This window comes from Trichoderma harzianum (assembly GCF_003025095.1).
Source record: "Trichoderma harzianum CBS 226.95 unplaced genomic scaffold M431scaffold_10, whole genome shotgun sequence".
Taxonomy (NCBI): Eukaryota; Fungi; Ascomycota; class Sordariomycetes; order Hypocreales; family Hypocreaceae; genus Trichoderma; species Trichoderma harzianum.
In genome coordinates this window covers 1,314,454-1,341,996 of record NW_020209258.1, presented here as the reverse complement: position 1 = coordinate 1,341,996, position 27,543 = coordinate 1,314,454, and the positions used below count along the sequence as shown (strand labels likewise).

The window sequence follows — 27,543 nt, the reverse complement described above, 5'->3', positions numbered from 1 at the left end:
CAGGTAACAAATGCAACGTTTAGACGGAGTACGCTCCGTCGGATTTCTCTGCGGCCATGCAGGCACCTGCTTGCTGAAGCACAAGGTGCTCTTGTAAGTGCTTATGTGTGAGATCAAGGCCATGGATCCAAGGGGTGTGCAAGCAGGCCACTTGGTCTCAATTGAACTTGGCAAACTGTTCCTGCAGAATCAGTACTCCAGTAGAATGTAAAAATCTTCTGTCCATCATTTGTCCATCTCATTGCGGAGAAAGCTGAAAGCAAGGCCCAAACAGGTTCCCAGGGTGTGTCTCAGATATGCACGTACAAGTGCATCTACACGTCAGGGTTGATACGGGGCTGGTCAAACCTCAAGAATATTCCAGAAGCAGAGAAGGGATGTCAGAGAAAAAGGTAAACTGGCAGGGAAAAGAGCACTCGGATGTTACGGCGGCGTCATGACACTGCAAACATGCGATGTGACAGGTGCAATTGGATGCCGTCTTGTATGTCTATCATAAAAGGCAGCCCGTCCAATGTTGGCCTCCTCCATGTGTTATTCTGAACCGCGATCTACAGCGTGCATGCCGAACTTACAATAGGCCAAGAATAACCCACAGACTACCATTTTTGGGCAATGCATTCATGAATCGGGGAAGCTGAGTATTCCAAGAATAAATTATTTCTTCCATAGGATTCCCCTTCTAGGGAGGACTCGTGTTGGTCTCATACATCTAACATATTGCCACCTTCCGTTCTTCCGAGGGGTTGGCACCTACTAGCCACACGGCCTTAGATTTCACGACATAAATTAACAATATATTTCTTTTAACAAGATGAATTAAGCCAATATGACCCCCTCTGGCGGCGGTGTTCATCGATCCCGCCACGGCGGGTCGGAAACTGGCCGCATACAAGCACATGCAAGATGTCAGCGTAAGACCCAGTTATTACAGGGCCACGAAGCGCAAGTCGGGCTCTAGCAAAACACCGAACCATAACGGGATTTTGTCTCCAGTATTCCGTAGTATCAACTGATTATACGAATAAGCACGCCTCCCTAGGACGCGCATGACAGCGGCCACCGAAGCCGGGAAAGCGTTCGTAAATACGGAGTACGAGCTGTGCCTTTCTTCTGACTCGAGAGTTCACCAACTGTTTATTTTCATGCGGATAAGCCTATTAAAGCTTTCTGTTCTCTTTTATTTCTTTTTTCTTTCCTTGTTCTTCTTTTTTTTCCCTTCTTTTGCTTCATATGTTGACGAATGGCTCGTAACCACCAGATACTTCGTATATCGGGCATATTGGTGTTGAAGCAGTCTACCGGCGTCGCCGTGGCTTCTGAGTCCAATTAGAGAAGGAAAAGGATCGGCCAGTTCCCAGTTCGGAAACCGATGATCTCCGTCATAGTTGGTCAAACCACTCAAAAGGCCACAAGGCTATGCATGCGGCCCGTGGTGGTGCTTTTCAATGGGGCTTTCTGCATAAATGTCATTGCATGGTATTGGTACAGGGTCTGTCTACTTGTAACTACGGTATAATTATACCTTACATCGTTACTAACATGGAAATACAATGGTATGCAGCTAAATAGAGCTGCATTGAGTAAAGAGCGTTTGCTCACTCCTTAATTGAGGGCGTTTGTGTCTTGAGGTACTAGCAATATATTAGGTGTTACCACCCTGTATTCCGTACTCGTACTGCATGCTTCATGTAGGACTACTCATAAGTCTGATCTACAGCGAAGAGGGGCGGCCAAGAATCTCTCATAGAAGCACATGGCCTTCTTTGCCGATCCCCGGCCTCGGCAGCAAGCCAGTCCCTTGGACGGCCCGTTTGCGGCTTCACTAGCACGGAGATGCCGTGCCTGGATCCGCCAGCAGCCAAAACCTTACCTGGACTCGAGATTTTTGCTAGCTCGAGCGGCCCGCATACAAAGTAGCATGTCCGGGCAGTAATACTCCGGACGGAGCTAAGCGCTAATTACGCCGACGAAAAGGTCGTAAATGCTACCAACATGTAGGCCTATTGTTCAATACACATTGGGTCCATCATTCCTTTCAACGTTGAACATCTTGCGAGCCATGCTTCATGGCTACAAATCTTGACTCCTACGAGATATGGCGACTTCTATACTGCAGGAAGAAATGGAGAAATCATTTTGGAGACATGCTTTACACTATCAAATACATTCTGTGGATTTGGATGATACCGGTTGCCTTCCAACAGCTCATAATGAGCCAACCACTGCCTAGCATACATATCCCTACTAGCATCGCTCTGCTATCATAAGTATATTTCATCTAGGCATGTATATACTACTCACGAAGTGCACATTTCACCTAATCTCAGGCATAGTTATCACGCAGGAGAGAGATTCAATCCCGTGCGAATGGTCCGCATGGGGTGCGATCGTTGGGAACCATGATCTGCGAGCTTTTTTGTGTCAAACCGCACCAATTTACGCTTGGCTGTTGACTCTAAGCTTGGGATGCTGTAATGCAGGGAAAACTGGAGCCGAATCCTGCGAGTTTTATAGTCTGCATTTGCGACTTGATCGTCTGATGTAAATGTCATGCACAAGAGCGGATATCAGAACCGCTCCAGTGGGAGCTGAAGCCGAGTTTATTCGCTGTACTATGTGTCCTATTGCCTTCATGTTCCCAGTAGATGGTTCTCAGGTTTTCGGCCTCGGACAAAATCGCCCATCCTATCACAGAATTTATAACAGGCATGAAGAGAGTACATGTATGCTATAGCCTACAGTAACTGACATACCAACCCTGAAAATTTGTATAATCGCCTGAGCGGAGGCGGCGTCCAACCACATGCCCTGCAGTCTAAAGGAATTATATGGGCCGTTCCAAGGGCATGCATCCTAAGCTAAGGCATGTGCGTATTCCGAATAGGCAAGCCGGAGCAGCATCTTGCATCCCCTAGTGTCGTTTGCCCTGGACATCCCGCGCAGTTTCGGAATCTACAGGACATGTAACTTGGTGAAAAGAAAAGACGCAGGGACAGAATGCCCCTGCATAACGGGCATAGCGCCGATTTTACTGCTCCAAGATGGTCGTCTCCTCCATGAGACAGCCAACAGTTGTAGCAATATCGGTTGTAGCAATACAGTTGTTGGCTCTAATCTGAACCAACATGATGCTTCAATTCTCCTCTTTTCCCCCGCCAATTTTGATCCTGCTTCGATTACCAACAAAAGTATTTATAAGCGACTTGCAGTATCAATTTCCAGAAATCTTTTTGACTTCGTGTGCTGAATTCAGGCTCCTCTCTTATGTTGTCAACCTTTTTTAGCACATAAATCTCCCCCACCGCAGCTTTTGAACCCCCTTCTCTACCCTGCCGGAATTCCATCATTACTACAACACCACCAAGGGTAGAAGATAAATCGTACGCCGATGCTGTAGCTACAGTGTATCGCCAAAAGAGAGAATAAAGGAGAAAGGAAACCCTAAACCCCAGCAAAAGAATTCCACCACATGATCGGTCAACCGGGCTTCGCCTATCTCACTAACAACATTCAGACCCCCCTCCAGGGTTGTTGCCACGACCAATCCGTGCTTACACGCATACGTGTAGATCATACTACGCTGCGAAGTGCATTCACCTTCTTCCTGAAGAAATTACCAAAGAAAGACAAATTATATTAGTGTAAATGATGACTGCTTTAACGTGGTTCATCACCGGCTGCTCTAGCGGATTCGGCGAAATCCTAGTACGCCAGCTCCGGGCCGCCGGTGATAATGTCATAGCCACAGGTCGCAATGCCGATACGAAGCTCTCCCATCTCAAAGACACCGGAGCGGCGATTCTCGATCTGGATGTCACGGCGCCTGCCGCCGAAATCCAGACCAAAATCGGCGAAGCTTGGGAGATCTATCCAGGGGGCATCGACATCGTGGTCAATAATGCTGGCTTCATCGTCAGCGGAGCGATTGAGGAATTAACGTAAGTGGATATCGATAAGCACAGCCTTTATTGACTTTGCTCATTAACAAGACGCATACTTGTAATTGCTCATTGTCGTCTCATACCCCATCTTCGCAATAACATTCCCCCAACATATCTCCGTAACACGTTTCTACAATGTAACATTATACTGATCAGCCCTAAAAATCCTGGGGCATGACTAGGCAAGAAGACATGGACTCTTCTTTCAAAGTGAATTTCCATGGTCCACTCAACATCACCCGTGCTGTCCTCCCTCGTTTCCGAGCAAGGAACAAGGGTACGCTTCTGTATGTAGGCTCTCAAGCGGCGTGGCATGCCGATCCTAGTGCTGGCAGCTATTGTGCAGCCAAGTTTGCTCTATCAGGTATGTGCCTAATCTCAATTGCCTGCCCTTACAAGGGGATCCGGAAGGTTGGAAGGTCAATCTAGTCTCCTAAAACACCCATCCTACCTCACTTATTGAAACGAGCACGGTGAATCACGGATTCAGCAATGTCCCACGCCATTTCTCTGCCGGCCGTGTCCCCAATTACCACCCATGTTCCAGCCGAAACTACACGATTTAGGCTATTCACTGACATTCATGGGCCATGCATGCTAATTTCAGCCAAATACAGGAGCTGTTGAATGTCTCGCCAAAGAACTGGCCATCTTCTCTCCTGGCATCAAGGTTCTCATTGTCGATCCTGGGTACTTCCGCACCAAGGTGTTTTCCAACATCAACCATGTGGAACCCCGCAACCCAGACTATGCTCAATTCAATGCCGGTGTTCGGCAGTTTGAAACCTCGCTCGTTGGAAAAGAGCCTGGTGACGCCGACAAAGCCGTGACGCGAATGATTGAGCTCGTCAAGGGCACGGGCATGGCTGCTGGGAAGCAGATCCCTCTCCGAGTACCCTTGGGATCAGATGGCTGGGAAAGGGTCAAGACAAAATGCGAAGAGACGATCAAGATTTGCGAAGACTGGGAGGAGGTTGCCAAAAGCACAGACTACATTGCGATAGATGAGGCTGTGAACTGATACTAGACCTTAGTTAGTTCTTAATACAGCAACCATCTACCGGAGATAACATAGTTGTGAATCGTCTCAATAACATGAAAGCAGTTCACTAATTACAAGTACTGATGCATTCGCATCATTGCCTATAGTGCATTACGGGTTTCACGATAGTCCCTTATTCTTCATGCCATCGCTTCTCATTGGTCTATTTGGCTATCTTACTTCCCAAAATCCGATCAACATCATCCAATCGACAGTTTAAATTTTATCTTATTCAGATACCCTTTCACAAACTCAGTGTATAACTCACGTTGAATTACTCTCCCAATAGTAACTCATCCTTCAAGTCTTATACAGGCACTGCGCTACTCGTGGCTGCGTCTGAGTGCCAATTCAAAAGTTAGTCACTTCAAATCTTTCTCCATCGTCGCACCATGAACGCTGTGTCCGTGACCAGCTTGTAACATCTGATTGCCAACGGTCGTATATGCTCGTATAAGTAAGTTGACGAAATCGTTAAATTGAGCCAAACCTTTTGAGCCGGGGCAACCAAAATCTCACTGGAATGAACCACGACGGCAGCTTGCAGTCAGAAAAGCATCATAAATGAATGACCTTCATCATCAATCATCCCATGGAGACACTGGGGAAAGATTAATGTCATTCAGCCTCCGGCTTAGCCATCAATGAGTCTAGCCCTGTAGTTTCTGGCGGCCGATCATGCTGTATGAGAGTCACGTAGTGCAATAGACGTGCTGCATGGTATGAACATTACGTGAGAGCCCTTTGTTCAAAACATTTCTTGTCGCGAAACCCTCAATCGTTTTTAACTGTCATAATTGCTTACTTGGCATCTTCAACGCTTGAAATCATTATACAGCCGTCATAATTAGCCCTCGTACTGGGGAGGAAAGCGGACGCCAAACACGCCCAAAATCATCACCATCCTTGCACCGACCGTTTCTCCTCCGCAAATATAGATAGACAATCAGCGAATCCAACCTTTTCTGCTTCAACGACTTGACAAAGCACACTATAGTACGAGTAATCTAGATAGTTACTCCGTCTGTATACAACCCTCTCAGATGAACAGCGATGCTCAACTTCAGATATACATGAAGAGCCTCCGAATATATATAAAGCCACCTCTCTCACACGTTCCGGAATGAGGCAAAGAGAGAATTCTAAGAAATCATAAAGCTAGTAAAGTAGCCTCTTCTTATGCCTTGCATACATCAATATCTTGCACTTCCCTTCAAAATATTATAGGCAACAAGCTGCCAATCTTATATTCACCTTTCTCAAATGCTCATTCTTACTCTCTTCATAATCATCCCCACAACTTCTCTATATACGGATCCATGGAAAAGAGACATGCAGTTTCTGCCCCAAGCTACCTAGTTAAATGATAAACTTTCCCCGTTTCTAATGGAGAACTTTGGGGAAAGGGATATTGCGCGCGGCGCCAACTCACTCTACCCTCCCGGGTAAGCAGTGCATGTTCAGAGGACCCGTGTGATAATTGCAAAGAAGGCAAAGCGAAGAGATTCATTATATACAAGAGAAATAAATACAACATAACAAAGAACAATTCAAGGTCAACGCAGATAATTGGCAACTGAAGCTCTGTATTGCTACCCTTAAGCACGGCCGGATGCGCCGCATGGTAATGTGTCCAATTATCTGACTGCAGTGCAACTCGGTGTTTCTCCTCTCTTCACCAGGCTTTCCATTGATTCCGCTCATGTTTATCCAATGGAATATCCAATATCTTAAATGCATATGCTATTAATGGCATTTTACCTCTGCCGGCATCACAATCCATCTTCAGCGGGGCCGTCTCCGAGCCGGACCCGGTGTATCGGTATCCACATATCGGCGTATCCATCACGCTTCCGGCAAACACTCTCCTTCATACGGCGTATTAGTCTTGATAGTCTTATGTTGGATCAATGAAGAAGATTCAAAGATGGAAGAATCTAGTCTACCTCATGAAATAATTCTCAGCATCAGTGTATTTTTTCTCGATATTCTCCATCATAGCGAAATCCCAAAATCCCGTGCCCACCCTCGCCAGGGGCGTGGGGCACACTGTTTGCACAAGTTCACGCGATATATTAAAACTCCCCTTTGACAATTATGACATATCACTAAATCGATTTTCTCGCATGAAATCACCGCGGTCGCCTACCATAAATAATTCAAGCCTCGTATGGTAATGAGATATTTTAAAGCAGCCACCAGAGACCGCAATAAGATTGGGCTTCGTATTGGGCTGAGACATGTGTAACTCATACAAATTGCATCTCATGTAATAGAATATCTCTCAAGATTTTTGTAATAGAGAATTTTTCGGTAATCAATCGGACCTGGGTACCGCACTATCTATGCGCCCAACCACAGTCCTAAGCTCGCTGCCCTTGACTAGTTTTATCCCTGGCTTCAGAGCAACCAGTATTCTCGCAAGTGCCGTGAATAAATTCGTGCCACAAGAGATCAAACAGAGTCCTAGTAAATTTTAATACAAGCAGCAAAGAAAACAAGGATAAAGGGGAGAAAGCTACAAGCCATGGGAGTGTAACTTCAACCATTGTCTCAATTTTCACCTCCGCGTAGCGCGGGGAAGGAAATAAGACACGTTGGCGTCTTTCGACACCCAAGCACCGCACTATTCGCAATCGTCACTTACAAATGATTACCCTCTCAGCGTCCCCTAAGACCGAGAGCATCTGCCGTTCAAATCTCTCCATTGATAGGTCAGAGCCCCTCTCGTCGGGGTGAAAAGAACGCCCGCTGCTGGAACAAAGGACTCCCACAGCATCGGCGAACTTGGATCATATTCCCCGTTTTCGATTCACAGGTAGTATCTTACGCATAATCTTTCACAATTCCGCTGTAAAGAATACAAAATTCCCGTTACAAAATGATCTACATAGATGTACGACGAGGATGAAGTTCCGAAGCCCAAACCATTCACAGCTCCATATGGGCGAGCTGTTGGGCAACATACATCTCTAGCGCCAGCTTCACTCCCGATTTATAATCAAAAAGCCAGGGATTCTCCTCCTAGGCTATCCACAGCGGCGCATAGCGGTTGATAATCTGCATGCCGAGTAGTTGAGATTCACCGCTACAACTAAACTCAAGCTGCTGTACTTTCAGTGACTAGAATTCAATGTACCAGTCTCGCCCTCGATAAACGGATGAATGTTTCTAAGCCAAGAAGCGTCTTTGCTTTCCTTCTAGCTCATATAAAACGTTTTGCAACGAACGCTCTAAAATCCTCTGTACAGTAGAACATATCATGTTGGCTCAAAGATGTGGGATCCTCGGACCGAAGCCTCCCTCCTACATTACCTGTCGCCCATCTCCACCCCCTGAGCAAAATTTTCAATCCTCCAAGGCAAGGGAGAAGTACTCGTACGAAAAGAGTCATCTGCTCAAGTTTAGGCATCAATGAGCATGCATTCATGCGCGAATCGCCATTCCGGATGGCCTCTTTTACAGGACTAAGCCAAGCCCCCCTGAACTGCGACTCATTCACCATGCGGACATACGCAACCTCATTGGATAGCCAGCAACAAGCATAGAGGCATGCTCCCTGCGTGGTGTTGCTCGCACCAATGTTCCCATGGTGTCAACAGGCTCCAGGCCGGAGATGAGGTCCGGTATGTGGCATGTGAAAACACCAGTTCTGCCTATCAACAGCTAGGGGAAGCGGCGTCTTGAACGGCCAGTGGGGCATGAACGACCCAGGTCTAGAAAAAAAAAAAAGCAACAAACCAAAAGATATGTCAGACTTTCGATAATGAAATCTCTGTAATTGAATGGCTGTACGCCTCACTTGGTTGTCTCCGGGTACGCCTGTCCCCGAGTCCGCGTGTCACTCTCGCCTCAACCATCCCCACATCGATTGGCTGGTCTAGCCTTCTTGATTTCGTATGAATTGATTCCTCCTCGGCAAGGGAGAGATAGCAAAGTATACAGGATATCCAATTGTGTCGTCCTTTCGGCAAAAACACCGGTGGCGGTGGCCGGGCCGGCGTTCCATGGCCAAGAGGGAACGAAAGTGTTGGGCCAATGAATAGCCTTATTTCGTATGGACGGTGTCTGTTAATTATCCCGTACAGATAACATTCTATTTACCATCCATTGATCCATATATGCCCATGTTATGGAAACAATATACAAAACAGCAAACGCTCTTAGCAAGACATATACGTCGAGTATAAGTTTCAAGAACAGCCTGAAACACACTCTCCAAAAGTCGATTGAGCTTCTGACATCGGCCGGTAAAGCCATATATAAACATCTGAAGCTGGATAGCCTCAGCCACAGACCATCCTACATACTACGGCGTACTCCGAGCACAATCCATGTGTTTTTGTAAATTCAAACTCGAAGCCGCCGCTGTCCTGCCTCATCTTAGGTAATCGCACCGCCCCATTTGCAACCTGGAAAAAACAGCCCGGCATAAAAGTTTTCCCATTTGCGGCCAAGCTCGCAGCAGGAGCATTACCTCCGGCGCCCAGAGCTTCGATGTTGAGCCATTCACCGCCAGCACCAAAAGTCTCCGCTCTCTTAAATTGGTAGAACGCGCAGAAAATTTTGTCTTCCGCAAACCTGCTAGCAATAAGAACGAAGCTTATTTGGACTGTTACCGACGCGGGATGTCGATCCTGTTTGGGCGGGCTTTCGTCAGTCCAACGCAAGCCGCTCAGCGGTGGCGTGACAGAATCAAGGCGACAAACGACGACAGCTGTGGCGACAGTGTCAAGTGTATGTAAACATGACATTGGATAGCCCCCACGGACAGTGGCAAGTTGAACACCTCAGCCACTGCCGCCACTGTCGATCACCACGCGAGGCTGCCCTTGGGGAAATCGTGTGTGGCTCGTTATGGCATCTCATTGGCTGGGCGGGAACAAGTGCCGTAGCTTAGGCGAAGAATATTGGATGGCAAATCTCAAAGGCCGTTGAGATTGTGAGGCGCGAGATGATGGATGTGGAAGATTGGATCAAAATCGCCCGTAGATCTGTTCCGCAATCAATTTGACGCGTGGTTTGCCAATTCGAGCAGTTCCAGACCACAACGAAAGGGCCGGGAGCCTGGGCTATCCCTGGCCGGCTTGTTTGATTGGTTCCGCGAGGCTCCATTCAACGCAACGCCCTTTGTTGAGACCATTGCTAGGGTCATGGCGGCATTCGCACGTTCAAGGTGGCCAAGAACATTCGTAACGAGCCGTAAGAAACTGAGCTAACATGTAAGTCGTATGCCGTACCGAAGAACCGGAACAATAGCGTCGCTGACCCCATTGCACGGAAATGGGAATAGGCACGTCGAGACTCCGCTGTTGCTCAGGTCCCTGAACAGAATAGTGGAGGATGTGCTTCCGCCTCGCCGCCACACGTGGCCGGCTTGTGCCCAACGCTCCGTGTAAACATTGATAGAACCAGGGGAAATTCGCCGCCCTGAACCCAGAATGCTGTTTTCAGCGTCTTGCTGGCGTCATCTCGCCTCTTGGGTGGCATCAGCCAAGTAACACTGGCACATGATTCTGCTGTACTTGTCGGGATAGGAACTGCGGAAGCGAGATCAGTTTGTCTGATAGGATTTTTCCTCTGCTTATCATCCGTCCGAGCCGCTGTCACAATACTTACGAGTAGTGTACTTCCCCGCCGCTGTGGCTGAAGCATGTGAACCTGTCAACAGCCTAGCTTTGTGCCTACCATCTCATCCTGCCAAACACCATGTAGATGATCGTCTTGTATATAGACCAATTAAACATGTTATAGCCCCTTTTTTGAGAGTGAGATCGTCCTCGAAATGGAGAATCGGGTCAGGGAAAGCCTCTAGAGTAGGTACTTAGTAGAAGGTGATTCGTCAGCCGCCAACCGTGGTAATAATGGCGATAGCATACCGTCACCTCCTATGAGGCAAACTACTTCACCGGTCATCAAAAGTGCTAGTGGGTGAAACAAACGAAAACTGAAAGCCTCGGTGCCTCTTTTGCCTTAGCCACGAGACCAAGGTCGGGTTCAAAAGCTGGCAGCTTTTCAAATGGCCCCCAAACGGCCGGCGGCAATGCACAAGTTACGGTGATATAACTCTACAACGCCACCCTGTGGCGCCTGGAATTCCATATGCCGTGCGGAGCTTGTATGGGTCGGTCTCCCGATGTCAAGGACACAGGGTAGCTTGGTAGCTATATCTCCGATCCCCAACGGGTCTTGCAAAGCATGTACGTTCCTCGGAGAGTCCCCCCGAGACCCAATCACAACCAGGAGGGCGCCTGGGCCATCTGGGCGCCTCATTCACACCCCTTCAAGTCCTGTCCCGATACTAGCTGCGGGTAAACGCCATGGGTGACAGAGAAAAAAAGCCAATAGTATCAATAGGAGGCAAAGCCGAAACCTTGATCTACAAGGCATGCCCTGGGACTGCAGGGTCCAAGGCGAATTTCAGCCACGGGACCTCCTACGCCAAGTTCAACCCGTCCGTGTGGGCAGCAGATTTCAGGCAAGCCAGGCAGCGGGCCCCCAAGCTGGGCCTTTCCCGCAGACTTCAGTAAACACAGGTGAGATGGACGAAAAGTTCCTGAAGGTAATTCTAGAAAAAGCGGACCGTCTTTGGGGCTCGCCTCGGTTTTGTAAGCGCGGCCTGCTGCCTCAGCCTATCACGTTTAGCTGGAGCATTTGCTCCGGAGCTTTCTGTTGCTGTGCCCAATTCGAATCGGATCACACATTGCTCAAGCCAGTACAAAGAAATGCGGTGGTGCACGCGATTTTATCTGTCAAAATGGCTCTCCTTCGCTGTTACAATTGCCTGTCTCACACAGGCCAATTGTGTGCCATCTGGCAGTAAATCCCTGAAGCAGCCACCGAGAGTAGGCCGCTACAAACCCGCCTGTCCACTCCTCCCCCCCCCCAGTCCGCTGTGGCTAGGAACTGGGCAGTGGCAACGGTTGGTAGCTGTCTCCATTCGGATAGGAGCCTCCCTCCTGCTTGAAGCCACATCTTGTGTTGATCTTCCTTAATACTTCAGGCCCAGCAATCTTCTCGGGGAGGCTGTTTGCTCGATAGCAGGTTCAACTTTGAGCTGTATTCGCGGTAATACATCTTGCCATTTTCGTCGGGCACTTTCAGAAGCAAAGATCCAGGATCGTCTCTCTCATGTTGTCATCACAAGGACGTCGCCTACCCCTGACCACCTTTGGATCTCTGTCGTCAAGTGTGCTTGACGGGCTATTCTACTCCAGATAAATGTGCACGGCGCATATGGCTGAATGCCCAGTTTGCGGGAAAGAATACCTCGTCTTTGTTGCTCTTTGTCCGGATTCCCGGCCGCCTTCAAGCGACTGCCCTCAGGGGGTAACGATCATATACGATGAAATGCGTGAAGGCGGATGCCCGAGTCCCGTCTGTCCAAACAGCCTAAGAGGCGGCTGTCAAGTAATGTAACAACTACCACAATTACAAACAGGGAGAGACTGCCAGGTGCAGCCGAAACAAAACAAGATACAGAAAGCCACGACAAGGACGGCACACGCGGAACGCTTTGGAATTTGACTAACCCCCTGGATAAAAATCAGAGCTTCTGCTCGGACGGTCCTATCTCGACAATTTGGTCAATACCTTGGTAGGGGGGGACGTCGAAGTTATATTTTTTGGCAATAGACGGAGACACAAATCTGTCACACTTCTTGTCAGTTGGCCGGCTTTGACGAAGATGGTTCACGCATGAAGCGGGAGGTACGTACCGTCCGCCAACAAAATGCCGGCCAGTAAAATGATTGACCAGTGGTTTAGGGGCCGTGAGGCTGACAAGAGCTGTGGGCATAAAAGAGCTACCTAATCCCGTCTTAGGAGGGCCATTTTCGATATCCCACGACGACGGTGCATCCACTGAGGTGACGGGTATTTTGGTCTCCTGGAGAGATTTGATTACATCCGGAAATGGCTCCCGAACTTCGCCTGAAAAGCTGAAGCCTAGAGTAAGCGTCAGCCATCGAGAAACTTGTTTGGATGAGCGAGGTACGAGGCACAAACCAAATATCGCATCCACTATATGGTCTGTTGATTTCATGGCAGTTGGGAAATCATCAGCGAATGGAACGTCGAGATCTTCGAGTTGTTTGGCCAGTCGCTACGAGCCATGGTTAAAAAAAGAAATCCTCCAGACATTCAGAGAGGGAACTCTAGGAGTTGAAATTTTCAGAGAGAGGGGGGACAGAGAGAGATGAATCAGGGTGGAGGACAAGTGAGCCATCGACAATTTTTGATTGACGACACATTTCGAATATCAAAGAGAAAGCATTCTCCAGCAATGTCTCTTTCTTGTGAACCCAAAGAAGATGCCCAGAAGCACACGTTGATGAGCAGAATAAATGTCGAAAATCGCTTGTCCTCGCATATTCCCCGGTTTACAAGTGTGGCCAATGCTGAGCAAAACTGAGAACGTCGACTCACCTGATAAAGTTCATTTTTGCTTCTCTTGGGGTAAAAGATTGTTGGCCTGTAACCATAGTAGAATAGATGGCGTGCGGCAACAAGACCATCTCCGCCTAGGGATTGCGGTCAGATGCTGGCAGTCTGGAAGAACAGGATATCAGCTTGGGAACTACCATTATTTCCAGGCCCACAGGCCACAAGGATTCTTGGGCCTTTCTCCAAGGGCTGGACACGATAGACTAGCGACGACCTCTTAGTATTGGGCAGTCAATTCCATAGCCTCCCACCAGGTGAGGGCTGGGGTGAGTGTGAGTGTGCTGACCTGCTTGTGACACTGCCAGCCCGGCAAGCTCCATGAGTTGGTCAATGGAAAAGGCGCCAGTGCTCATGAGCTCCTGGTCCAGAGCCGCTGCAGCTTTTGCGCCGAGAGTCTGCACAACAAGGTTAGCGCTGTAAGATTCGGCCACAAGACGGAGTGTGAGAGCACCTTGATAGCCATTGTGAGTTGTGTAGAGGAGAATGCTGAGATGCTCTCCAAAGGGTAAATTTTGCACCAGAGGTCAATTAAGGATGCGAATAAGGACAAAAACCTGCGTCCAGGATGTCATGATGTCGTTGGAGATTAGCGACTGCCGTTTATAATACCGGCGTGATGTCAGCGGTCCTAGGTCCTGCTCCACTGGCTCTGATTGGCAGGGGCGGCGAAACTGCAGCTCCGGTCCAAAATATTCTAGTCCTGTCCAAAACACCACTGCCGACCAATCTTTCGAGGCCAATCGCATTTTATCAGACTTCGCTCTCCTCCATTCAAGCCGAACCTCCAACCTACGCCATGGTCGTTAAAATCCGTCTCGCCCGATTTGGGCGCCGAAACTCTCCCTTCTACAACATCGTCGTAGCTCATGCTCGGTGCGTACGCAGCCAATTGAATTGAAAAAATCCCCCACCTTGCGTGGCGTGTATCAGTTCATGTCCGCAATTGACTGACACTCCTTCTTTAAACCCTGTAGCACTGCGCGCAACTCTCGTCCTCTCGAAGTCATTGGCACATACGACCCTATCCCAAAGCCCGATCCCTATGACAACTCTGGCAAACTGCACAAGGATATCAAGCTTGACTCTCAGCGTGCACGGTACTGGATTGGTGTCGGCGCTCAGCCCACCGACACGGCATGGCGACTACTGTCCATGGTTGGCATCTTGCCAAAGAGGAACTTTGCTCCAAAGGCAGACGAGTCCAAGGGCAGCGTAAATGCGGGCGATGTGAGGATTCGATAAAGGATCCGTGAGGGGCAGAGGAAGCTGTGAAAACTGGAGTGCAGATGAATGTATGATATGTGTTTTGGGCATTTCAACGGCGTTGGTATGGTTTTGATATAGAGGGGCGAATACTACCACAAGCTCGTTTTAGTTATATGAAGCTGGCTCAAATCTCATCTGGCATGTGCGCGCGTTTGGGCCTGTTCCAGGCAGGATATGAAGGAATTTGCCTGAGAAGTAATTTTCATTATCAAATTTACCCCGTCAACGGCTGAGTCGACAACATCACAACGACATTAACCAAATCCACCCGGTCAGACAGATCAACCTCGCAAGTGTCATGGTAAACACCCCGACATCGTCATACCAGTGACAACCGCATTATCAACACATCAAGCATGGGCAGCTCTGCAAGACCGTTTTAACCTTGACACGGCACATTTGACAATAAGGCGAAAAGAGTCACAGGATCCCACGCAACACCTCAGTGCCTTTCCATCAGGCGTGGACTAACCTTGAACGGCAACCTTGAACAGCGCTGCAAGACGTTTTGACCAGGAGCTAGTCACCAATTCGAACGCACCTCACGGATCATCTCCATGGCCAATTAAACTTCCAAAAAGTCATCATAGATGCTGGCTATTGTCATTTTTTTTTTATATACCCCGCTACTAATAGTAATCATATCATTCTAAGGATATCCATGTCCCTCCCTCCCTCCCTCTCTTCAGTGATTCATGCCACGGCATATTTCCACACCCCGCAGAGACGGATAGCGCTTTGGTATCATGAACTCCGTGCCTCGCAAAAGGGTGACTATACAACTCGCTGTCAAACGGCACCTCTCGTCATCAGTATACCCACGTTTCCAAAAAAGAAAGAAATCAACGCCATAAATCGCCTTTGTCTAAACTCCGGGCATGTCAACAAGTTCTGTGATATGATTTGTAAGATCAAAAAAACGCCTCTTCAAAAAGAAAGGTTGAGTGGCACTCTTTCTGTTGGCGTCTCGGCAAAACGACAATAATCTGTCAAATGACTCTTAGTGGGCGGCCGTAATGAAGAAAATGTTCATGACCAAGCAAACCACCATCACGACCATTCCGTATATCGCTAGGGCCAGAGCCATCTTTCGTAAAAGACCGTTATCGACATGCTCCAAGTCCCATCGCCATTTTCTACGCCAGCGCAAGGCGTTTCCGCTCCGACCGCTGGCGGCACTGGCAGCACTGCGAATACTGTGGGTGCTCTGGGCAAGCGCCCCAGAGTCCTCAACATCAGAATCCTCAGAGCCATCCATGTCGTCGTCCTCTTTGGCCAGGCGCTGATGGTGGACGCTTTCGGGGTCGCTGATTTTATAATAGAATAGGCCAGGTAGAATAAAGCTGATGGATGTAGATCCCGTGCTCCCAACGAAGGCAAGAACACGGTCAAGACTGCTAACCGAGAGAGCGGTGATATATGCTAGAGTGAGAATAATCGTAGTAAGGAGGGCAAATCTGAGATCAGACATCGGCGCAGTGCTGCCGTGGTCCCCACGTTGAGCAGGTGCCGAGTTCAGTAAGGGAGAACCAGCACGGCCGCCGCTTGAGTTGCCCCTGTTGGGTCGCCAGTTGAAGACGGCATCAAGAGAGGCACGACAAGGATGGACCTGTAGAGGAATGGAAAATAGGACGAGCACAACGATTGCTGCCTTGCCAATTGTAGAGGCGACTCCGGTGGGGTCTAAAGGACATCAGGTTAGTACAAAATGCTCATTGTGTTTTTCGTGATCCCAAGAGATTCTTACACATTGACACAATGTTTCCGACAATAGCATTACCAAAAGTGATATACCCGGTAATGGCCACCAAGACATAGATAGATGCCGCGGACCCAATACTGGATCCAACAACTCGCACAATGCTGGGTGGGGAGTTGTCCTTGATTTCGTTGATGATGGAGAACATCTAAATAGAGTTAGTGACCTGAATAGCAGTCAGGAAAGAGAATGAGAACGTACGTTCTGGTGGCATGTGTAAGCGAAAACAACCACCGGCAGTGCGCTGAGGGTCTCGACAGCTCCAGCCCATTGGATGACTCGAATGTTGCTTGGATCGGCATGGGGGTCGACGGAGAAGTGATAGATGACGAGAATGATGAGATACCCAATAGATACCAGGGCAACGATGCTGGTATACTTGAGTGAGTCGAGTCGCTTCAAGAAGCTCAGAGGAATGACCAGGAGCATAAAAGCAGTGATCCAAAAATGCCGGTCTACCAAATAGGGAATCTTGTCCGCGTTGCTGTTGAAGCCCAAGGCAACTCCAGGCATAAGGTCGCCTATGATGATCATGTATGACACTCCAACGCCGAAGCATTTAATAGCGATAGCCGCGTCAAAGATGACAGACGCATTTGGGTATGTCATCTGGGACAGGGCGAAAAAGGACGATGTTCCGCGGTCGAGGTAACGCGCGCATCGGGACTGGAGGTAGAGGCCAAACGCAGAGGTGAATCCAGACCAGAGGATAAGAAGAGTTCCTAGCATAATTCCCATGTGCGATAAAACTGAAGGCATGGCAAGCGTGCCGGCTCCAACGACTGCGCAACCAAGTTAGTAGCGTTTCGACGGTGTAAAAATCGAAGGTAGGGGTCGCGAACTTGTATTCAGCAGGTTGACGATGCTACTAAACATAGAGGCCTGCCCGCCATGGCCGTCTTTACCGGCTCGGCGTCGCGATCTATGAGCCGGAAGAGAGAAGTCAGTCGATCGGTCGGTCACTCCAATGCGAACAGCCAGAGTCCTCAGACTCGCCTCGACTCACCTTGACATGCTGCTGGAGCCCCCAGGAGAGGCGGCCCTATCTGAGATGGATTGGTAGTTCGTCATAGCCGGTCCCAATACGGCTTACTCAGTGGGCAGACGCGCCGCCCAACGGTCCTAGTGTCGCAACCCTCTGGCTGGTACTCAGCCGGAAGTTGGTCGAGTGACCAGCTGTCGGTGCCAATCTCCGGGGATCGCAGATGGTAGCCGGCGTACGACACTTAATACAAGCGATCTAGAGGGTGGCGATGCGTGTCTGCGGTAATAGCGAGCGTCGGAGGGATGATGGCGAACGAGCGGCGGCTGGCTGCCAGATGAGGTGAGGTTGAAGATTGTGATGACCGCTGCCAAATTGGCCCTGGCCGGGGGTTTCTACTAAGCCTGCGCCCTATTGAAAGCGCTGCGCTGGCCTGGCGTCTCCGACAGTGACTGCATTTCACAGCGGGGCGTCTCCGGACCCAAACGGCCGGCATCCGCAACCAATCACGAGGCTTGGGGCACATGGCCACATCTTATCGCGATTGCGCCACTCCGTATTCTTTCCGATGCATCTGTCGCCGAAAACAACAGGCAGAGAGTACAGTGAAGTCAAATATATACAGTATTTGTATTTGCGTTGTCATTGCTCCATGGCCTCGTATTGATGGCCTTTCCCATGCTGTGCTTTGTCTTACAGGCAAGACTTTTCCCGCTGAGGACCCGTCCAGGCACGGATGCAACTGTACTCAGTTCTAGCCTTGTGGTTGGTTGGTTCAAAGCCACCGATTCGGCACGCAACGCATTGATGGGACGGATAGAGCAGCGGTGCCTGATGGATATTTTGCAGAAAGGCTGCTTTGCGGCGATCCATACTCTCTACGTCGTAGTATTTGTTTCAATGAAGCACTTTGCACACCTTAGCCCGCCAATTTGATGTGGCGGTCTCTCGGCAGAAACAGGGCGTCTAAGAGGCACGTGTCCGTGCTGTGATACAACTGCGGCTTGGCGATATCTCCAGATACATGCATGTTACCCAGAAATATTAATAGCGTAGAGACTTCCGTAATCTTACAATAACCATCATTGATACAACAGGCGCCTCATTTATATTTTAATCCATGGATAGCTTATGCTGCTGCAGATGTGCGTGTCATTGACACCGCTGGCTGGCACTAACATTCAAGTGCTTGCAGCAGGCGCACTCAAAAAATCCAACGAATCACAGCACACTGCGCTAGCCCACCAACGCAGATGGAGCTTCACTCTGGCAGCTACTCCAAAGCGTCATAGTGCAACCAGCTTCCCCTTCTTCACTCAATTGTAACCCGCAAACCGCAGAGCAAACGCCCTTATTCGTCGCCTTTAACTCACAGGCCGCTGCCTGCCAATACGCAAAATGTCGGTGGAAATGGACGATCCCCTCGACAAAACGACCCTCGCGACCATCTCTCTGCTCGAATCACGTCTCCTGCGAATCGAGCATCTCCTCTACGGCACCACCGCCTCGCCCTTTTCAAGCCAGACTCAGCATGACGCTGCCCTTGCAAAGATGGACGGCTTAGAACGGCGATTCAGTAGAATGATTTCTCAGATCCGCGTCTATGCAGAGCTTCTCAAGATCTGTCAGTCAAGTCCAGTCCAGCGAAGAACCCCTCTCTTGAAGGGGACGTTTTCTAACCCCTTTGGCGCGATTAGACAAATCAAACCCAGATCTCTTCCACGCTCCTCTTCCCTCCCAACCTCCCTCCCAGCTCGACTCGGAGGCTGTCCAATCCATCGTCCTCTCCGCCGCCTCGTCGTTCCCCGCTACGCTCTCCGCCCTCACCGCCGTCAAGGACATCCCTATCCCTGAGTCCTCTACCAGTGCGAGTTTGATCTCGCTCACGCAGCGCATGAAGGCCATTGAAGCTACGCAGATTGCGCAAGCTGCCGAGATTTCTGCTCTACGAAGTAGGAGCGAGGCGCTTGTACGATCGTGGTACGAAAACGGCGCAGTGGTGAACTCTCAGGTATTGGCGCACACCGAGGGTAAGATCCAGAGGGTGGAGCGTGAAGTGAGAAGAAGAGAGCGAATCATTGAAGAGGAGAAGCAAGAAGAATGAGCTGAGTATGTCAATGGAGTGCATGCTATTCAACTCTGGACATCCGAGTCACCATCCTCTAAATGAGGGAGGGGATTCGATGTTGGCCGTCCAACTACAGTTTGCTTTTGACAACGAGATTTTGTTCCATGAAGGTATTCAGTGGTATGACGACGAAGAGCGTCACTGATCCCCCGAACCAAGTTTCGCATTGGCCCAGCCATAGTGCCAGAAGTGGGCGGAAGACACTATTCCCGGCTATTGAGCGACCAGGTGATGCAGTTGGATATTAGCCGAGAAGATGATCAAACCGACCTAGACACATGGTGACAAGATGAGTTATGAGACTGGAAATGAAAAGAAACGCATTATGAGAAATAGATACCCCGTGTTAGACTAGAGGCCGCCGTTCTCCCCGGTTTCGAAGTATCCTGAAGCCGATGATGAGGAGACTTCGGCTAGATTATACAAAGTCAATATAAATCCCCCGCTTACGAGAATTATCTTGAAAAAGCAGATGGTCCAATGAAAGCACTCCGATTGTATGCTAGCAGTCGTCATAGAGAGTAAATCTCCTGATAAGTTCAAACTCGTGGTGCTTCAACCTCCGGATCCTTGGTCCCCGCGTTTCAGCAACTCAGATGGATCGAAAAATGACACCGATAGCGCCACGCGTATCCCCATCTCCCTCTCTATTTCGTTTGAGCGAACTTAAAGAGAAGATACTTCACAGAACGGCAACTCTCAGCCGAATCAAACTTTCCACCCATGCCCTATTTCCAAGGTCGCGTGAGAACACCCTCCTATTCAGACTTCATGTAACAGCTATCACAGGCTAAGGGAGTCAATCACAAGACCCAAACCCGCCATTCAGCCCAGCCAAAAAAAGAAAAAAAAAAAAAAAAAAAAGGCTGTCACTGCCGGCACTCCGTGGCGTCTTGGTTTCGAACAGATTCAACTCCCGGCAATGCCATTGTCAAAAGGAACATTTTCTAGAAACCCCCCACATACACGTGCCGGACAGCAGCCAATGAACCGGCAGCGCGGTACGTACCCTCGGGTCCCGCTGGGCTGGGCTGGTGCCAGGCTAAAAGAGGCCGCCAAATGGATCAAAACTGGGCCTAGTCAGGGGTTTGATGGGGACTGGCGAGTTTCAATTTCAATGTCACAGGTTTTAGAAGTCATTTTTGTAGCCTTGTGGAGGAGGAGAGTTTGGAGGTTGAAAGGAATTTTTTCTAAATAATTTTTCATTTTGCTACTGTCTTTCTCACGTGTTAAATCGGGGAATTTCACCGATACCATTTTATTCTAATTACTGCTACGGTCACGGTAATACAGGTTCTACAGTAGACGTACTCGTATACTAACCGTCAATAGTTTGATCGTCAAGGATGTCCTTGGCTGCTAATCTGCGAGATTACCCATCTAGATACTGTAATTACTAGGCTCTACTCGTACCCAGATCCTTGGTACCTGGGTATGACTGTATTGGTACACGCGGCGGTCCTTGCACTTGGATTACTCTACAAACACTGAAGTAGCAACATCAAGAATATCTTGGTCTGCTTGTCTCAACACCTAGGCGTCAAGTAAGGATGGATGGCTCTTCCAACATCAAAACTGTAGCTTTGCGATGCAGTCGAGATAGTGAGCTACGGCTTGCCGAAACCTGGAGGCACAGATCGACTTGCATCCAATACTCGTGCTGCTCCAGGCCAAGCGCCTGCAAACCGGAACACAAGCCGGGCAAGACGGCAGCCTCATGCAGATCTGCTCCGTAGTGCAGTTCCGTGACAGCACTGGAACATGTCCAGCGGAGGAAAGAGATGCAGATGCACGACATTCTCCGCGCGCATCAGGTCGAAAGACAAGTGGAGCGGCGCCAGTCAACGAGGTGCCGTTCAAGCAGGATGCCGGCTTACAAGCATACATGATCTGTGTACAGGCGTCTACCGGTGTAGCCGAGGCTCGAATCCAAAGCACAGGCAGCTTCTACTGTAGATACACTTACCACTTCGTATGTTACCGTAGCCGTAGGTGCCTCGCTCACAGTCCAGTTCCCTCGAACAAGGCATTGGCCTCGCAGGCCATCAACGGCTGCAAGGCCCGTGTTAAGTGGGGGCAGTCGAAGCTTGAAACTCGTTGTGGAGGAGCGCATGATTCCCCTGCATTTTCCAAGGCCAGGGTCGCCACCTATCGTGAGCGTGTTAGTGCTGGCGCGAGACACGCCGCCGAATCTCAGACCGTCGCCATGGTCAGCGCCCGATTGGTGAGAAAGCACGGGAAGAGAAACGCAAGAAGAAGAAAAGAAAAAAAAAAGGAAAGAGAGAAAATAATCACTGCCGGAAGAGCGGAAGAGGCTCGCTGACACCGCTCAATGATTGATTACATGTTTTTGCAACAGCGGACCATTGCCCATGGTAGCTAAGGCCTTCACTTGGCACTTTTGCACAAACAGTTTGGTGTACAAGTATTCGTACGTACCTTTTGCAGAAGACGTGCGCGAACCTTTCAAGCCCAATGATTGTCACGGCTTCTTCTTTTCCCGGCGTTTTCGCTGCATGACATGCAAGGGCGGCGGAACCGAATTGTGGCGGGGAAGCGAATGACGACAGACGCAGAGCAGTGAAAAATGAATCGTCACTTGAAGCATCGTGGAGTGCATTCCTGGGAAAGGCCGCAGCAAAGGAGCTTCCACTACCATTCCTGTCCCGAGTTCAATCCCGTGGCGCGCAATCAGGAGGGTACCTGTGAGATGAGATGAGTAACAGTAGCAGAAGAAAAAAGATTGGATGTAAGAACATCCTTGAGATTAGCAAGAAGCGCTCGTGATTTCCCTATTGTCTTTGTGCAGCATCAATTGATGTGCATTCAATATCCATGATTGGATCAATTGGATCAGCTTTGTCGCAGTGAAAAAGCCAAGTACATGTGCTCAATGTACCAGCTCCGGCTTGTACTCGTACGTAACACCAAATAACACCTGCAGCGCCGTGCTCAGCCTCCGCCTTCCAGTCCATGAATTGATCCTATTGATCAGTTCAGCCAGCCTGCATGCTTGAACCTTTCATTTCGCACAGCCGAGCCACTCGATACGACACCATCAACCGCATCCTGCAAAGCACTCAATGTCCATGTACTCCGTATATTATTACTGGCACTAAACCCTGCACCCAATCGCCAGGCCCGGCCACATCCCGGCTGCGAATTAGAAGCGCTAGTGGCCACCGGACTCCTCGCGCATAATACAGGCACGAGGAGGTACATGCATGCCATGGCAGCTATCAATGCAAGTACAGTACCCGACCTCCACTGATTGCTTACCCAGAGCGAGCCTCAGCGCACAGGGCACAGGTACAGGCACAAGGCACAGGCACTGTCTGGTACCTTACAGGGCGAACTACCATGGAAGTACTCGCTCTCTGCAGTGGCTGCATTGTTGAGTGCTAACTCCAATTGTCGTGCTGGCTGGTACTGCAATCCTCGCTCCAGTCGTCTCCCTGTTTTCCTTCGAAACCTGCACAAACTCAACGGGTTTGCAGCTAGCCCAGCCCTGTTCGTGTTTCTTGCATCGCCACGTCGTCCATCCGTCTCCTTTGCATTTGATCTCCTCACCTTACCTACATACTGTACTGTCTCCATCGTCGCAAGCGCCGTCCCTAGGAATTCTGTCCCGGCGGATCTGCACCCACCGTTGACGCCTGTGCTGCCAAACATCCTCCACCTGGTCTTCCACTGTCTTTTTGGTGCCAAACCCCGTCGCACCAACTCCACCGCAGCCGTTTTCCTTTTCTCCCCCCTTCAATCCGTGCCATTTCTCCATCTTGCACCGACATCCGCCATTTTTTTTCTTTCTTTCAATCCTCTCTTGACGACTCGGCGACCCTCGCGAATTCACGTCTGACGCCGTCGCTTTTCCTTTCTTTTTTTTCTTTTTCTCTCTTCACTCGTTCTCCTGTCGGCTGTGCCGGACACCAGCTACGCGCATTACACAAACGCCCCCCAAAAATAAACACGTCCAGTCTGTTCTTCTCCCGCCTGATCGACAATCGCCTCGACCCTCAACGACACTCTTTCCCTAAAGCGCACCCAATTACGCCGTCGACTGTCGCATTCGGCCGCTCGACCCCCCGACCGACAAGCTGGCTAACTCTCTTATGCCCCCGTACTCGGTTACTTCGCCGTCAATACTCAAAATGGATCACTCCAACATCTACAGACGACGAGGCTTCCAGTCTGGCAACATTTTGGGAGACCCGTTTGCGCTCGCCACCACGTCTATTGCTTTTGTGCGTTCCGTCCCGCAGCCCTTCCCCCCTTTTCTCGCCGCCGCGTTGAATCGAAATGGTAAGCGTCAGAGCTAACGGCTTGTCTAGCTTGCGTGGCTTATCACCATTGTCGGATGCGTCATCGGCCAGATTCAAGAGACATCCGACGACCCATTCCCCAAGTTCGCTTGGTGGGCAAGTATATACAGCTTCTTCCTGATCATCGGCATTTTCTATGTTGTCGGCAGCGACACAATTCAAACCTATCATGTGGCGATTACGGGATACACTGCTGGAGGCATGGTGCTGGTAACCTCGTCCGTCAACTCGCTGGTATACTCAAAGAACGGAGCTAGAGAGGCTGCGGCTGCTGGCTTTATCCTCCTGTCCATGGTTGTGGTACGTTGTCCCAATCCACGCTGGTTGTTTTATTTTCCTTTGGGTGACATTCTTTTTCACACTTGGCGGATGTTAACATGTAATGCGCTCACAGCTCGTGTGGACTCTGTACTTTGGATCAACACCTTCTGCTACTCCCCGTGCTTTCCTGGACTCCTTCGCCCTGACCAAGGAATCGGCCACCATGCAGCGACAAACCATGAGCAACTATGGCGGAGGCATGGGCCGTCCCGAGACGTCCAATTCTGTCCAGCCTCCGCAAATGTACACATCTGCCCAGCTCAATGGCTTCGAAAATCCTTCTCCCGTTGGCGGCGCCTCTCAAGTCGGTGGAGGACGCGGCTCCAACGTTCCTGGCTTTGGTGCTGGACCGGCCCAGATCAAGGTGACGGGCCCTGACGCTGAAGTAGTACCACCCACCGAATATCCCTATCGAGCAAAGGCCATTTACAGCTACGAGGCCAACCCCGACGACGCCAACGAGATCTCCTTCGCAAAGCACGAAATCCTAGAAGTATCCGATGTCAGTGGTCGATGGTGGCAAGCGCGAAAAGAAACCGGAGAGACTGGTATCGCACCCAGCAACTATCTCATTCTGTTATGAGCCATGACAAAATATCCAAGCGGAGAGTACATATCTGGGAACGTGAGCCCTTCATGGATGTTCGAATTGGACAACCTTTGGATGGAGGTAGTGACACACCTACGGGTCTGGGCTACCATCTTCACATATACCCTTGTCCCCCTTCCCTTTTACTCTCCCGCGCTCTCTCTCTCTCATCTCACTTGACGTTGTGTTGGTTGTTTTTGTTCACGCCTTAGAGTCACGACTCCCGGGAATTTTTTGCGCAATCGGGCCAGGGATATATATTGGATGGAGTATATTTGGACGAGACCACTCATGGAGAATCGCCTACTACACCGGAGGGGGCAAACGCGTCAGCATTGCCTCTTCCTGTTTTGGCTCTTTGTCTCTGTTGTTTCCAAGTTGATTCTTTTTTCATTGCTCTTCTTTTGTCCATCTTATCATCGACGTACGAGACGGTTTTTTTTTTCTGTCCATTTTGTTATTTCGTCCCCTTCTTACGCTACCATCTGCTGCTGGAAAAACTCCTTTTTTATCTTTATGACTTCTACATATATCCCCCTCTACCAAAACGTGGAATCAAAAAGAAGGCAGCTAGACACGGTGGCTTTTTCTTTCTCTCTCCCTTTTTTTAGGCTACGATCTATTGTTTTTTTCGTCCTGTGTTTTCTTTTTTATCCATTTCTTCTTTGGCGGGGAGACTGAACGGAGGGGAGGGCCAAATGTGTACGTATGCGAATTGCTCCGATAAAAAAGAAAAGAAAGAAAAGAATCCGGGCTTGCAAGAAAGAAAGGCAGATACGGAATTGGCGCTGTTGGTAGAAAAAGTAGGGTCAATGTCTGCCCATGCAATTGCGATGGGGTGATGTTGGAATGAAAGTTTGAAATGATACCTGACTTTTGGTTGCAATGTGCACTTGTATGTCTAAGTTGTGAAGTTGGTTGGTTGTGCTTGGTAACAGTTGTATGTCTTGTGAAGTTGGTTGTTTATGCTTGGTACAGTTGGTGGACAAAAGTCTGCGACCACCTTGAAGCAAAATTGGTATGGGGGGGGGCATTTCGTTGAACTTCTATCACCCTATAGCCCCCGAAAGATGACGTTTAAAAGACTTGAATTCTCTCGAGAAATAGATAATACCTATTTTCCCAAGTGCAAGCAATCTTTCCATTGCTGATTATTTTGGTGGATTTAATTATGATTTTTTACAATATATGAGTTCTGGTGGAACTAATAGGGATGGTCGCAGACTTTTGGCTACTCACTATAACAGCTACGAAGGGTGTGATTGTAAGCACACGATGGGCTGCAGGAAATGGGAGTGGGATTCCAAGTGATACTGTTGGGAAAGCTGAGCTAGTAAAGCTTCGTGACGGGAGAGAGGGGGAAAAAAATTTTGAAAAAAAATTAAACATCTTCAAACAGCTAATTTCACAAGGGAGAGAAGGCAAAAGGAGATTGCCAAATGCGGAAGCTCACGAGGCATGCAAGGAGGAGGTGTGGTGATTAAATGTGTTCATCAAAAGTCGTGCTCGTAAAGCTAATAGTAGTAACATAATAGCCCATAACAACATGTTACTGAGATACGAAGCTCAGACGGCGGGCCCAGACCACTGCCTCCAAAACCAGGGAGGGAGCCCTCAAACTCTGGCGGGAAGGGGAAATGCTCAAAGCTGATAGGGCGAGACATGGCGGCCTCAAACGCGTGCGCGCAAGAGGCAGGTTTGCCCAAGCGCAATCGGAGGGCGGGCATTGCTCGTCAGACCGGTATGCGGGCAAGATTTCGCGGAGACAAAGGCATCGTGAAAGCCGATCCTGCCGGCGTTGTCGTGGTGGTTGAGGAGGGTGAGAGGCAAGGGCTCAGAGGCGCTGCTTTTGGGTGTCTCTGGTCGTACACCTATCCAAGAGACGGGTCGTCTTTTGACAGTTCCACACGAGTAGATTACCTTTAGCTATCATGATGGCACGCAGAGCTGCCTACTCTTGCACCTCACTATCGGTTCTCCAGCCGCTTTCTCAGTTCTCTTTCTTTCTGGAGCACCTCTAGCTCCAATCTCTCAATGCCATAACGTAGAGCTTCCTTACGCTGGCGCACAATCCGAGCGCGCAGCTTGTCCTGGCCTCGGAGCTGCCGGCTCCTTGTAGAAGCAGGCTTAGATGCGCTGCGTGCTGGTTCATCAGGCCTAGTTAACCGTCCTTGCTGTAACTCAGCCCGGGCTTTGAGCGTCTCAATGCGGCGTTCCTGACGTTCAACTTGAGCATCGGCGCGGCTGAGAAGAAAGGCGATGTAGGGCCCAATTTCGTCGCGCAGGGAAGCCTCAGCAGCAGCGAGTGTGGGCTGGGGAATGAGTTCGTAATGCTACGAAAGGGGGGGGTGGCCAGGTCAACGATAATGCACAACGTATTGTCGAACGCAGCTGGGCAACAGGGAGGAGCACATACTCGAACTGTCTTGAGGACGTTCACAAGGCGCGGGAAGTCAGATACGCCACGGTCAATGGTCTCCACGGAGGCCTCAAGGAATTTGAGAGAGTTGCGCAGCGAATCGACGCAGTCGGCATAGGTGGCCGTGCCGGCCGAACCCGTTCTGGTAGCCATTGGGGCCCGGAGTTCACGATGCCGAGATTTCGGGAGGAGTTGGGAGGATGGAAGGCAAAATAGGATGAGCCCAAGCCCGATTCGTGGAGAGGTCTCTGGCTGGAGAATGTGGGGAAGATGCCGTGGTGTTTTGTGGTCTCGTATTGTCTCGCGGAGGGCTGGTGCGAGCCCGC

The 27,543-nt window shown here is 49.7% G+C and overlaps 10 protein-coding genes across 10 annotated transcripts; 6 read left to right on the top strand and 4 right to left on the bottom strand.

Moving 5' to 3' along the window:
- Window positions 1-3,245: 3,245 nt before the first annotated feature.
- On the top strand, window positions 3,246-5,010 carry M431DRAFT_522488 (hypothetical protein). Its single transcript, XM_024920503.1, has 3 exons — window positions 3,246-3,941; window positions 4,127-4,308; window positions 4,562-5,010. The coding sequence occupies exons 1-3, from the start codon at window positions 3,649-3,651 to the stop codon at window positions 4,963-4,965; spliced, it is 879 nt and encodes a 292-aa protein (XP_024772158.1). The 5' UTR covers window positions 3,246-3,648; the 3' UTR covers window positions 4,966-5,010.
- A 4,193-nt stretch (window positions 5,011-9,203) lies between these two features.
- On the bottom strand, window positions 9,204-10,203 carry M431DRAFT_510652 (hypothetical protein). Its single transcript, XM_024919517.1, has one exon. The coding sequence runs from the start codon at window positions 9,738-9,740 to the stop codon at window positions 9,273-9,275; it is 468 nt and encodes a 155-aa protein (XP_024772157.1). The 5' UTR covers window positions 9,741-10,203; the 3' UTR covers window positions 9,204-9,272.
- Window positions 10,204-12,207: 2,004 nt separating this feature from the next.
- On the top strand, window positions 12,208-12,405 carry M431DRAFT_497776 (hypothetical protein; the record flags this gene model as incomplete). Its single annotated transcript, XM_024917636.1, has 1 exon — window positions 12,208-12,405. One exon carries the CDS (start codon window positions 12,208-12,210, stop codon window positions 12,403-12,405), a length of 198 nt encoding a protein of 65 aa, XP_024772156.1.
- A 127-nt stretch (window positions 12,406-12,532) lies between these two features.
- M431DRAFT_7879 (hypothetical protein) lies at window positions 12,533-13,894 on the bottom strand (the record flags this gene model as incomplete). The annotated part of the gene is made up of 7 exons (XM_024922745.1): window positions 12,533-12,635; window positions 12,705-12,933; window positions 12,994-13,090; window positions 13,414-13,508; window positions 13,569-13,634; window positions 13,718-13,826; window positions 13,883-13,894. The coding sequence occupies 7 exons, from the start codon at window positions 13,892-13,894 to the stop codon at window positions 12,533-12,535; spliced, it is 711 nt and encodes a 236-aa protein (XP_024772155.1).
- A 333-nt stretch (window positions 13,895-14,227) lies between these two features.
- M431DRAFT_91339 (hypothetical protein) lies at window positions 14,228-14,673 on the top strand (the record flags this gene model as incomplete). Its single annotated transcript, XM_024924254.1, has 2 exons — window positions 14,228-14,304; window positions 14,406-14,673. 2 exons carry the CDS (start codon window positions 14,228-14,230, stop codon window positions 14,671-14,673), a joined length of 345 nt encoding a protein of 114 aa, XP_024772154.1.
- Window positions 14,674-15,689: 1,016 nt separating this feature from the next.
- On the bottom strand, window positions 15,690-17,712 carry M431DRAFT_218937 (hypothetical protein). The gene is made up of 5 exons (XM_024913551.1): window positions 17,463-17,712; window positions 17,299-17,378; window positions 16,658-17,238; window positions 16,445-16,604; window positions 15,690-16,380 (listed from the first exon to the last, which is right to left on the bottom strand). The coding sequence occupies exons 1-5, from the start codon at window positions 17,525-17,527 to the stop codon at window positions 15,698-15,700; spliced, it is 1,569 nt and encodes a 522-aa protein (XP_024772153.1). The 5' UTR covers window positions 17,528-17,712; the 3' UTR covers window positions 15,690-15,697.
- An 823-nt stretch (window positions 17,713-18,535) lies between these two features.
- Window positions 18,536-20,015, top strand: M431DRAFT_510643 (hypothetical protein). The gene is made up of 2 exons (XM_024919516.1): window positions 18,536-19,062; window positions 19,136-20,015. Exons 1-2 carry the CDS (start codon window positions 18,837-18,839, stop codon window positions 19,540-19,542), a joined length of 633 nt encoding a protein of 210 aa, XP_024772152.1. The 5' UTR covers window positions 18,536-18,836; the 3' UTR covers window positions 19,543-20,015.
- A 473-nt stretch (window positions 20,016-20,488) lies between these two features.
- M431DRAFT_484497 (hypothetical protein) lies at window positions 20,489-21,889 on the top strand (the record flags this gene model as incomplete). The annotated part of the gene is made up of 3 exons (XM_024916201.1): window positions 20,489-20,567; window positions 20,967-20,998; window positions 21,236-21,889. 3 exons carry the CDS (start codon window positions 20,489-20,491, stop codon window positions 21,887-21,889), a joined length of 765 nt encoding a protein of 254 aa, XP_024772151.1.
- A 1,828-nt stretch (window positions 21,890-23,717) lies between these two features.
- On the top strand, window positions 23,718-24,792 carry M431DRAFT_91517 (hypothetical protein; the record flags this gene model as incomplete). The annotated part of the gene is made up of 3 exons (XM_024924271.1): window positions 23,718-23,810; window positions 23,898-24,188; window positions 24,283-24,792. The coding sequence occupies 3 exons, from the start codon at window positions 23,718-23,720 to the stop codon at window positions 24,790-24,792; spliced, it is 894 nt and encodes a 297-aa protein (XP_024772150.1).
- A 1,973-nt stretch (window positions 24,793-26,765) lies between these two features.
- On the bottom strand, window positions 26,766-27,370 carry M431DRAFT_91333 (hypothetical protein; the record flags this gene model as incomplete). The annotated part of the gene is made up of 2 exons (XM_024924253.1): window positions 26,766-27,131; window positions 27,215-27,370. 2 exons carry the CDS (start codon window positions 27,368-27,370, stop codon window positions 26,766-26,768), a joined length of 522 nt encoding a protein of 173 aa, XP_024772149.1.
- Between the last annotated feature and the right edge of the window lie 173 nt (window positions 27,371-27,543).

What these genes read in the sequence shown, in the direction of transcription:
- M431DRAFT_522488 (XM_024920503.1), top strand. Translation starts at nt 3,649, where the DNA reads ATGATGACTGCTTTAACGTGGTTCATCACCGGCTGCTCTAGCGGATTC. An exon ending in GGAGCGATTGAGGAATTAAC is followed by an intron (nt 3,942 to 4,126) that starts GTAAGTGGATAT and finishes GGGCATGACTAG; the next exon opens with GCAAGAAGACATGGACTCTT. An exon ending in AGCCAAGTTTGCTCTATCAG is followed by an intron (nt 4,309 to 4,561) that starts GTATGTGCCTAA and finishes AGCCAAATACAG; the next exon opens with GAGCTGTTGAATGTCTCGCC.
- M431DRAFT_510652 (XM_024919517.1), bottom strand. Translation starts at nt 9,740, where the DNA reads ATGTCATGTTTACATACACTTGACACTGTCGCCACAGCTGTCGTCGTT.
- M431DRAFT_218937 (XM_024913551.1), bottom strand. Translation starts at nt 17,527, where the DNA reads ATGACGAACTACCAATCCATCTCAGATAGGGCCGCCTCTCCTGGGGGC. An exon ending in CTTACACATGCCACCAGAAC is followed by an intron (nt 16,605 to 16,657) that starts GTACGTTCTCAT and finishes AACTCTATTTAG; the next exon opens with ATGTTCTCCATCATCAACGA. An exon ending in CGGAAACATTGTGTCAATGT is followed by an intron (nt 16,381 to 16,444) that starts GTAAGAATCTCT and finishes GATGTCCTTTAG; the next exon opens with ACCCCACCGGAGTCGCCTCT.
- M431DRAFT_510643 (XM_024919516.1), top strand. Translation starts at nt 18,837, where the DNA reads ATGTCGGTGGAAATGGACGATCCCCTCGACAAAACGACCCTCGCGACC. An exon ending in TGCAGAGCTTCTCAAGATCT is followed by an intron (nt 19,063 to 19,135) that starts GTCAGTCAAGTC and finishes TGGCGCGATTAG; the next exon opens with ACAAATCAAACCCAGATCTC.